Below are 10,000 nucleotides of genomic sequence, written 5' to 3'. Positions count from 1 at the left end.
ACACACACACACACACACACACACACTAATCCATCCATGATGGTATGTCAATTGTGGTCAAGCCTGCTCTAGTTATGCACACTAAACATTTGTGTGCTTGCTTGGCCCTGGATGCAGCTACTGAGGATAAACAGCCACTCAAAAGTAGCCTTAAAGCTTCATTAGCTAAACAACTGTTTTTGCTGCAGCCAAGAGCATAGGGAGTGGGGTAATTTTATTTCTTTTTTTTTTTAAGACTCTGTTATGCAGTTTTGTTATTGTTTAGGTTGAAATATTCATATAAAAGCTTTTTCAACCCAAAATTTATTCAAAAACATTTAAATCAAAGGGCCTTTTTTCAAGTGGTCCTCTTAACCCATTCAGGCCAAGTGACATCCTATCATGTATTGTGAGAAATTCACTCATGCATACTGATGTCTAATTATGAGTCCATCTCCTGGTGGCTGGGATAATGCCTTGTGCTCCCCTGCTATGTTAGATTTTACAAAAAAAAATTACTCATTATGAATGACTGTTTTCAATTGTTTTGCAGATTTGGATTATACTCATTATGTAAATTACATAACAGACAAAAAGAACAAGACCTAGTATCTTACCCTGTGGGATTCCACTAAAAATAGGGGACCATTTAGAAAAACACCAACTGAGGCCTAGAATCCAATGATTTCCATGTACACATTTTGCAAGCTTAATGAATTTCCTAGGCCTGATCCTTTTACTATACTAGACTCTAGGTCAGATGTAGGTCACTCCATTGCTCATATTCATATTATTCACTTTGGACACATGAAATGGAGAGCTGGATTGACCTCTCACAGCCATCAGCTCATCACCATTAGGTTGTCTTGATGGTGACTGGCATGAGATACCAGTCCAGCTTTCAGGATCCAAAGTGTCTCTGAATATGATCAAATCCCAACTTAAGCTGAAAACTGTTTGATATATTGTTCATCCAGGATGATTTCTTGAAATACTTCATTAATTTTATATCACCTTCAGAGATGCTAGGTTAACAACACTCTTTGGGACCACTGTGTACCTTAACCCCTTGGTGACGGGTGAAGAAAATTACAAAAAAAAATCTACGCTCTGGTAATCAATGGTAACGTGCCGACTTTGAGCGAGGGAGTTCGGTACATCAAGCCAAATCACCAGCTCATAGCACTTTGGCGTGCCGCCGTGGCAGACAGCCGCTTGCCACAGATCTAGCGGTTTGTTTTAACGCCTCATGGCGTGACCCGTCAGGAAGGGGTTAACATCTCACAGACCAAGGGTTAACTACTGCACAATGCTATTCATTAGCCAGGAAATCTCTTGTTCAGAATATGGTAAGGTGGGGAAGGTGAGCTGGAAAGGTGTTCACCAAAGTACCTTTGTGATATATGTTTCAATATCAGGATCACCCATACAAGATCAAAATTGTAAGTTTTTGGACTATGCTTTACCCTTCATTAGTAATTCTTGATAAGCTAATTACTGTCCTTTCATTCCATGTTGACAAGTATGGTTATAGACATCACAGGGAAAGTTGGAATCATGACTTTGACACTAGTGACCTATATAAAGAGCAGTTTTCAAAGTTCTTTTACAAATTTTTCACTGCTGTTGACTGTTTGTCATCTTGGAATTCCTTGATGATGGAATGAGGAAAGAAAAGATGCTTTTTTGATGTCACATCTCGTTGTTTTGCTTTCATTATATGATTGTAAAAAATGGCGTGACATGAGTGACAGGAAAACTGTATATAAAGGTTAAGCAGAGGCCAAGTTAATTACTTGCAATCATGATCTCTACACAGATTGTCATCATCATCATCATTTTGGGGCTAACGCCGGCAGGGGCGCATGGCCGCATCTACCTTTCGTTTCCACCTACGAGGGTCCCTCACGGCGAGCCACCAGGCAGGGGCCCGGCCCATCTCTAGCTCCTCACGACAGGTTTGATCGAGTTGCCCAAGCCACGACCTTCTCGGTCGTCCCACAGGCCTCCTCCATCCAGGGTTGTCTCGGACAGAGACAACCTGATGGGCAGGATCATCCTGCGGGAGTCGAGCCAAGTGGCCATATAGCCTGAGTTGGCGATCATGGATTGTGCAAGTAACAGGTCCTGTACCGGTCTCATGGTGCAGCTGTTGGTTGGACACATGGTCCCGCCAACTGTACCCCATGATCTGGTGCAAGGATCTGTTACAAAAGGCATCAAGACAAGATTCCAGAGCACAAGATAGTGTCCAAGTTTCACTACCATAGAGTAAAACTGGCAGTATCAGGGCCTTGAAAACATGTAACTTGGTCCTTCTGCACAGGTACCGACATCTCCAAATACTCTTGTCGAGAGATATCATGACCCCTGCTGCCAGGCCAATCCATCTACTGACTTCTTGGTCTGACAGCCCAGAGTCGTGAACTGCACTACCGAGGTATATACAGCTCTCTGTGACTTCGATGTTTTCACCTAGTAGGCCCCCAAAATCCTGGATCTCGTTCTTGGTCCAGGAGACCTCTAGCCCCAGGGGCTTTGCTTCATTGCTAAATGCATCAAGAGTCGCCACCAGGGTTTCCAGAGATTCAGAGAGAACGGCAACATCATCAGTAAAGTCAAGGTCTGTAATCTTGATATTGCCCAGAGTTGCTCCACAGTGATTTTGGATAGTAGCTCTACCCAGTATCCAATCCATGCAAGTGTTGAAACAGCCTTGCCTCACCCCTGAACTAACAGGGAAGAAGCTCGACAGGCCCCCACCACACTTTACAGCACTTTCAGTGCCTGTATACAGGTTTGCTATTAGTCTAATAATCCTTGTTGGAATTCCTCTTAGTCTCAGGATCTCCCAGAGTGATTCGCGATGCATCGTGTCAAACGCCTTCTTGAGGTCGATGTAGGCTGCGAGCAGCCCATGTCCGAACTCATGACAGCGCTCTACAATGATTCGAAGTGCCAGGATGTGGTCTATTGTGGACTTACCAGGAGTGAATCTAGATTGTTATGGCCTTTGGTGCCTCAACAGGTGGTCTCTGATACATCTCAGTAAGATATGCGCAAGTACCTTGCCTGGTACACTGATTAGTGTAATGCCTCAGGTGATTGCTGCAGTCCCACCGATCCCCTTTCCCCTTCCAGAGAGGGATGACCACACCCCTCAGCAGGTCAGGGGGAAAGGTACCAGTCTGCCAGATGACAGACAGGACTGCATGCAAGCCCCTTGCCATAGGTTCTCCACCAGCCTTTAACAATTCAGCTGGGATGCCACAAACACCTGCTGCTTTACTACTCTTCAGCTTGAAGATCGCCCCCCTGACTTCAGTCAGGGAGGGTGGATCCTCGCTGATGGGTAGGTCTGGCAGAGGAGTCTCAACGTTACCCACAACCATGTTAACTGTTGGTGGATCAACCTTATACAACTGCTCAAAATACTCAGCCCAATGCACACGCACCCCATCAGGATCTGAGATTGTCTGGCCACCTGCTAAGCGGACTGCAGTCGTCTGTGAGGAGGGCGTGGAGTTCAGCTTTCTCAGGGCCTTGGTAGGCAGGACGAAGGTCATTTACTAGGAAATGACTGTCACACAAGTTATATACTGTATGCTCTCATAAACTGAGGAATTCACCTGCCATCCACTTCCTCAATTTCAAGGAGATGGTAGATGATCCTCGACCTTCAACCCCCAGGGATGTTTCTTGCCTGAGGAATACTCCTGAACCACCCCTGTACCTACATTGTCAATTCCTCCGACAGGGATGACGATAAAGATGAAATTAGTGACAAATATAAGCTGCCGCTGAAGCTATCAAAGACTAGTGGTCTTTCTGGGAAGATTTCTACCTTTCTTTGATTCATGAAGAGCAACAAATGGCTCCTTGTGTTTCTGTACAGCTTTACTATTTTACAGAGAATGTAGGTTTTTCTTTCATATTCACAGATCTCAATTTACAAGACTAATTCTGTGGCTCAGAGTGGGAGGAATCCAAGTATGACCCCTATGACAGTGATTCTGAATATGACATAAACTAGATGTCCTAACACAACATATTGATGAACTCGGACAAGCTTCTCACTTCTTACACCAAGTGCCATTGAAACCAGTATGCCCTTGGTGCTTCCTCCTTTGTCTGGAGGAAAAGAGAGAATGTCCCACAGGTTTAGAGCTTCCTGGATCAAAGCCATCCTGGATGAAGCCTCGAGCTCTCTCAATATTTTAGGCAGTTTTTTCACAAAAAAGTTGCTGTAGAAGATTGTCGAGGAAATGGACTGATAAGTATTTTACCTTCTGTTTGTGTAAGTTTATTTGTGAGTTGATATGCAGTCTACTTATCCTCTTGTAAACACATTTTTTGTCTTTTTACTTTCAATAACAATAATGTCAGCCAATGTCCTAGGACACCTTTTTCACACATAACACGATGAGAGAACTCAACAATTCATGACCTCCAATCATACCTCAGCCTATGGTTTCTCATGGGATTGCAGCCGAGGCCCAACATGAGGGAATACTGGTCCTGTGATCCCTTGATGTCTTCAGCTGGGTTCCCAAAGATGATACCAAGAGATCACTTTGATGTCCTAATGTCAGTGCTACATTTTGCTGTTAATGAGGGGGAGCATGATGCAGGTGATCAGCTATGAAAGCTGTGGCTTGTGTTGGAGGTACTAGTTTGGTCTAGTATTTGTACCGAACAGGTCTGTGACCACTAACAAGGGGTCAGGGGTCATTGCACTCTTTAGTAAAACCTGAGCAAGTGCACAAGGTAGGGCCTGAAGGTTGGTATTGTACATACAAACACAAAGAGAATGCTAGCAGATCTGTAGGCAAGCCAGGGCAATGACTATCATAGCACAGCAATGGGAATGCTCTGCCTTCAGAGGGTGGTTAAGTTAAGTTGCTTCACTCCAGTGAAGTTATCACCCTGCCTCAGAACCACCAGAGGTCAAAGGCAAAAGTTATTGAAGGGTGAGTGGTGTTGATCTAACATAGCAACAAGAAAAGCCATGAAGTGTGCAGCTCCTTGCTTTTATCACTTAGTGACAGTATAAGAAATCTCTTGTTGTCATAGACTCTGATGATTTTTGGCATCCATCCAGCCACTGGGAGTGGGAGTCCACTACTTATGGCAGAACTTCCTGCTACATATAGCAGTACCTGGCAGATCAAGTGGTTTGATATACATGTGACCCAGCAGTAACGGGTTAACCCCTTAACGATGGGTCAAGTCTATAGACGTCAAAACAAACAGCGTGCGGCTGTGCGTCACGGCGGTGCGCCAACTCTTTCTGAGTCTTGATGTACCGAACTCCCCCGCTCAAAGTCGGCACGTTGCCATTGATCACCAGAGCGTAGAGTTTTTTTTTTAGTTTTCTTCACCCCTCACCAAGGAGTAAAGGAGTTTCAAATGAAGTATGTGAGGCATGTAGTAAACATGTACGAGTTACGTAATATATTTCCCATAAAAAAAAAAAAAACTGCAGTGTTTCTGTTCTCATGAGAACACACTCCTAACTTTGCTCACTGCAATGGTACAAACACTCATAAAATGGGAATATATACTATAATGTAAAAGAATAATGTCCTTTAAAAGACATATCCAAATATAAACAGTGCTGTAAACTGCTCGCCTGAGCAAGCTGAAATTTCCCATGGCCAGTGAGCCAGGCTAGCAACACACAGCAAGCCCCAGTGGCAAGTACTCTGCACTGTCTACAGTCCCCAGCAGGAGAATTAGACAGTGATTTTTTACTTATCAGTGGTGTTAAACAGATGCATCAAAAAACACAATTTTAAATCCACTCTGGTTAGCTGTAGCCCAAGAAACAGCTCTTTCTGAGCCATAATTAGTGTGTAGCATAGAAAGCAGGCTCCAGTGTCATGGTATATAATAAGTGCCAAGTATAACTTACGCTTACATATGTCATCTTGCAAGAAAAGGGGGAAAAGGGAAAAGGTTAAAACTGGGAAATACCATATCAGTGAATAAATAAATTTTCATCACATAGATCCCATATACAATATTAAAGCTAAACAAATTATCAGCAAGTTCCTTATTCAGATATGAGTAAGCCTATGCTTGAATACAAAATGAATAATACCAAACTAGAATGCCTCTACAAAATTTCACCACACAACAATGTTTATTCCTATTCAAATATGTCTATTCTTGTATGCAACCTCATTTTGCTTTTTCCACATAACATTCTCTGAAATCTACTTGACATTCTCTGAATAACTGTTGTAAGAATTCTCTTTCCTAGTGGGGTCTACTCAATGTTCCCATGTCACAGGCTAGGTTTGGTTAGACTTAGGGTAAGGCTAGGCTACTCTGGACGAAGTTAGGTTAGGTTAGGCTAGGTTTGGCAACACTAAGTATAGTTAGAATATGTGAGGTAAGATATGACCAGGTACAGTAGATAAGACTAGATTGGGATTATGCTGAGGAGAGTCTAGAGACTTGTTCAAACTGGATATACACCATTGTGCCAAAAAGTCCAATTTACATTAGTGTACGGCTGCTCGTTTTACCCTTTGGTTTGTCTTTTATTTGTTGGGGAAAAAATGCTTTTGCAAATAACAAGCTAATGTCTCCTAAGTGTGATTTTTACCATCCCTGGGATGTGGGAATGGTAGTAGTTTTGGGCCCCTAGAAGATGAGATAAAGAAAGAGAGAGGTAGAAAAAAAAGAGAACAGGAAAGAGGGAGAGGAAGGGAAGGAGAGAGGGAGGGAGGGAGGGAGGGAGGGAGGGAGGGAGGGAGGGAGGGAGGGAGGGAGGGAGGGAGGGAGAGAGGGAGGGAGGGAAAGAGGGAGGGAGAGAGAGAGAGAGAGAGAGAGAGAGAGAGAGAGAGAGAGAGAGAGAGAGAGAGAGAGAGAGAGAGAGAGAGAGAGAGAGAGAGAGAGAGAGAGAGAGAGACTGACTGACTAACCTGCGTATTAAATGTGACATTTGGAGGAGGGATACTTTGTTTTCGAGGATCAGTGCTTTGTACAGTGGTTGGTCTAATTGGACTTGTTGCATTACCCACTCCAACCAGGGCAGAGGCTCTTGGGGCAATAGTCTTAATCACACCCGCACTTCCATTAGCATGTAAAATACCCTTATTAATCTGAAATTTAATACCATATTTTCTAATACCATTCATACTTAAATTGGATACAAACAAAGACAATTTTGATAAAAACAGAATATTCAGATTTCATAACCATCCTTTTCTATCAAGATTAATTTAAAACACACAGAAAACATACAATGTGAGGAGATGCTTGGATTCCAACTGATCTTTTGATTCTGATTGGGGCGACATATTGGCCTTTTCTTGCTGCATGTTCAGCTGACAACCGGTTGGTCACTTTCCGAAGATCCTCAACCTGGAATAATGTGTACCTGGTAAGTCTCTCTGCATATAATTTTCAAATGAACTGACATCGCAAGCACATTAGAAAATATTTCACATTTTCATCTCTTTAAACGCTGAACAATGACAAAGAGAGAGAGAGAGAGAGGTGTCATTTTCAATGTCAAAAGCTTACCTCTTTGTGAAACTGAGCAGTCTTCTTGCGATTTGTTTCTAAAGTCGATTCAGATCTTTCACAAAGTTGCTTCAGTTTTCCTAATTCAGTCTGATATAAGATCTTCTCACTGAAAAGTCTCATAATCATATTCTCAAGATCCTGTGAAAGAAATAACCATAATGAAATTACCTAGACTATACTCATTACATAATTATATCATATATTCAGAATATACAGAAAATCTGAGGTAAACAAAGAAAGAGTAAAAGTGTTGTAATGTATTGCATTGTAACTAACAATAATGGACATTTAAGAAAATACCTGTTCTATTCAGCATACGGGCATACATAACAATTACTAATGACTGGTGATAATACCAGACAGAGTTACCAACTTAGCATAATATCTAGTACTTTTTACGAAGAATATATATGTATTGTTTTTTTTTTTTTTTTTGTGATTTTGCCCGTTTTGGTTAATTCAGTATTTAAAAAATCAAACATTTAATTACACTAATGTGATTTTCAATTAATATACCTACTAAGTATCTGATGTGCACAGACTAAGACTGTAGATAACATTTTCAGACACAAAACAAAAAAGGTAGTATATAATACTAAGCTCTTCCACAACAGGATATCAAGTGCAAAGTGGCCTTACAGTAGTGATTATTCTCAACCAATTTTGATCTGAAGAAAATCTTTCTCTTACAGAAATATTTGATAACTGTAAATTAAGTAATAATACATAAGAATGAATACTAGCAGGAATTAAGGAAACAAACTATCATACCAACCATAAGAGGTCCAAGGTTGTTATTTTGTGTTCCATTTTTAATCAATACGGCCAACAAACAGTCCTCAAGCGATTAGCGATGATGGCTGATGAGAAGTAGGGGATGCCATGCCACGAAACTAAAAGACGTAATATTACAAGATCCAAACTACAAATGGCCACCTTAGCCCCAGGACACCCAATATGAAGAGATTGTGGAATGGGAATTACCGTCCCTGGACTAATGGTGAGTGATTTTGTGTCTATGTGGTCAAAGTACCTGCTGTTTACAATTTGGTGTGCCAAAAATTTGAAATAATTCAAAATGCACGTCTTTCCTATCATTTTAATAAAATTAGCATTTTTCTTCAGTCCTGAAGAGTGAATCTAGTCACATCCCAGATGGAAACTCTGGCAACATCATGAAACAACAGTGTATGTATTTATGTATGCCTGTCAAAGAGAGAGAGAGGAGACTGAGACTGACTTACTTTTCTTGAAAGCCTTTGTAGTTTCTTCTTTATATGTTTACTTTCCTTGTCTTGTGTTGGTGCTTTCTCCACAGAGACCGGTGGTAATGTATCCTTATCTTTGTCATTTGGCAACACAGGCAGCACCTCTATGTCTTTGCTAGGTGATGATATTACTTCAACATCATAATTTCTAACATTATTATTTGCAGGAGGCTGTACACTATGATTTGTTTTGTCGTCATTAAAAAAGGTGTTTGCACTATTAAAAGAATCTGCTTTTATGTTATCCAAGTCAGTCTTTCCTGCCTCTTCTAGTTTTTTGGATGCTTTGTCCAGATGCTGGTTGAATTCTTGAACTGCTATACTAATATCTCCCTGAAATTATACAAATAATCCAATGAAAATTATAATTTCCTTTAAATCACTTTTTCAGTCACACAAGAGACATACACCTTAATTGGAGCACATGTTTAAAATCAACACTTTATGTATTACCAACATGCAACTCAGCCTTTAGGGCATGCATCATTTATTTCAAATACAACTAACAAATATCCCACACTGCCAATTCTGGTTATTGATGTCTGTATTTGAAATAAAAACACGCCAAACAAAGAAATAATGCTAAAAATACCCTTTATATTACTGAATAGAGTGCAAAAGTATTGTAGCTGAAAGAAAACAGAATGTTGGCAATGGATAAGATATTACTCCATATTAAAAGAATTGTTTTGGGAGTGTTGGAGGCTTTTGAGCTATATGTTATTTGGATAGGTCTATGTACCAGTAATAAACATGACTAATTCAACACTGCTTCTGTTAAATTTAACACTGCTAACAAGTCAAGGCTTGTAGAATGTTAGCCCTGGCAATACTAAAATCTTGCTACAAAACAAAAGGACATATTTCCTTTTGTAGCATTTGGGACTATGCATAAACCAAATGGTGCTGGGTATATGCACTGTCCACTAAAGCTTTCTTTTTGTGAACTTTGTTTACCCATAGATGGCTCCACAACCATTTGTACCCCAACCTGAACTTACCATATTAACTCAATGTCAACATGAAAATGGTGTGCTCATTTAAATTTTTTGTGTGAAATGTCTCAGTGCATAGATGGCTCTGCAAGTGCTTAGCCACAAAGGAGTCAATTAGGAGGAGACCTTGTGACTTTACCTGATTTCACCTTTCCTTGAATTTGATTTTATTTTTTTTAATAATGCTATGAATATCATTGGTGTCATTTTTATTATAGA

At 40.8% G+C, this 10,000-nt stretch overlaps 1 protein-coding gene across 7 annotated transcripts in view; it reads right to left on the bottom strand.

Moving 5' to 3' along the window:
- LOC125032114 (activating transcription factor 7-interacting protein 1-like) overlaps positions 1-10,000 on the bottom strand; it is a 46,758-nt gene that overhangs the window by 19,766 nt on the left and 16,992 nt on the right. For 6 of the 7 annotated variants that reach the window (XM_047623121.1, XM_047623120.1, XM_047623123.1 and 3 more), the window contains exons 3-6: positions 8,763-9,119; positions 7,516-7,656; positions 7,234-7,353; positions 6,912-7,091 (exon numbers count right to left, since the gene is read on the bottom strand). In XM_047623121.1, the coding sequence (XP_047479077.1) occupies positions 6,912-7,091; positions 7,234-7,353; positions 7,516-7,656; positions 8,763-9,119 (798 nt within the window). The remainder of the gene's footprint in view (positions 1-6,911; positions 7,092-7,233; positions 7,354-7,515; positions 7,657-8,762; positions 9,120-10,000) is intronic. The other variant, XM_047623125.1, reaches the window with a different exon arrangement.

The sequence above is a fragment of the Penaeus chinensis genome, chromosome 14 (genome assembly GCF_019202785.1).
Source record: "Penaeus chinensis breed Huanghai No. 1 chromosome 14, ASM1920278v2, whole genome shotgun sequence".
Lineage (NCBI taxonomy): Eukaryota > Metazoa > Arthropoda > Malacostraca > Decapoda > Penaeidae > Penaeus > Penaeus chinensis.
Note: the sequence above shows the minus strand (reverse complement) of the source record. Positions and strands in the feature narration are given on the sequence as shown.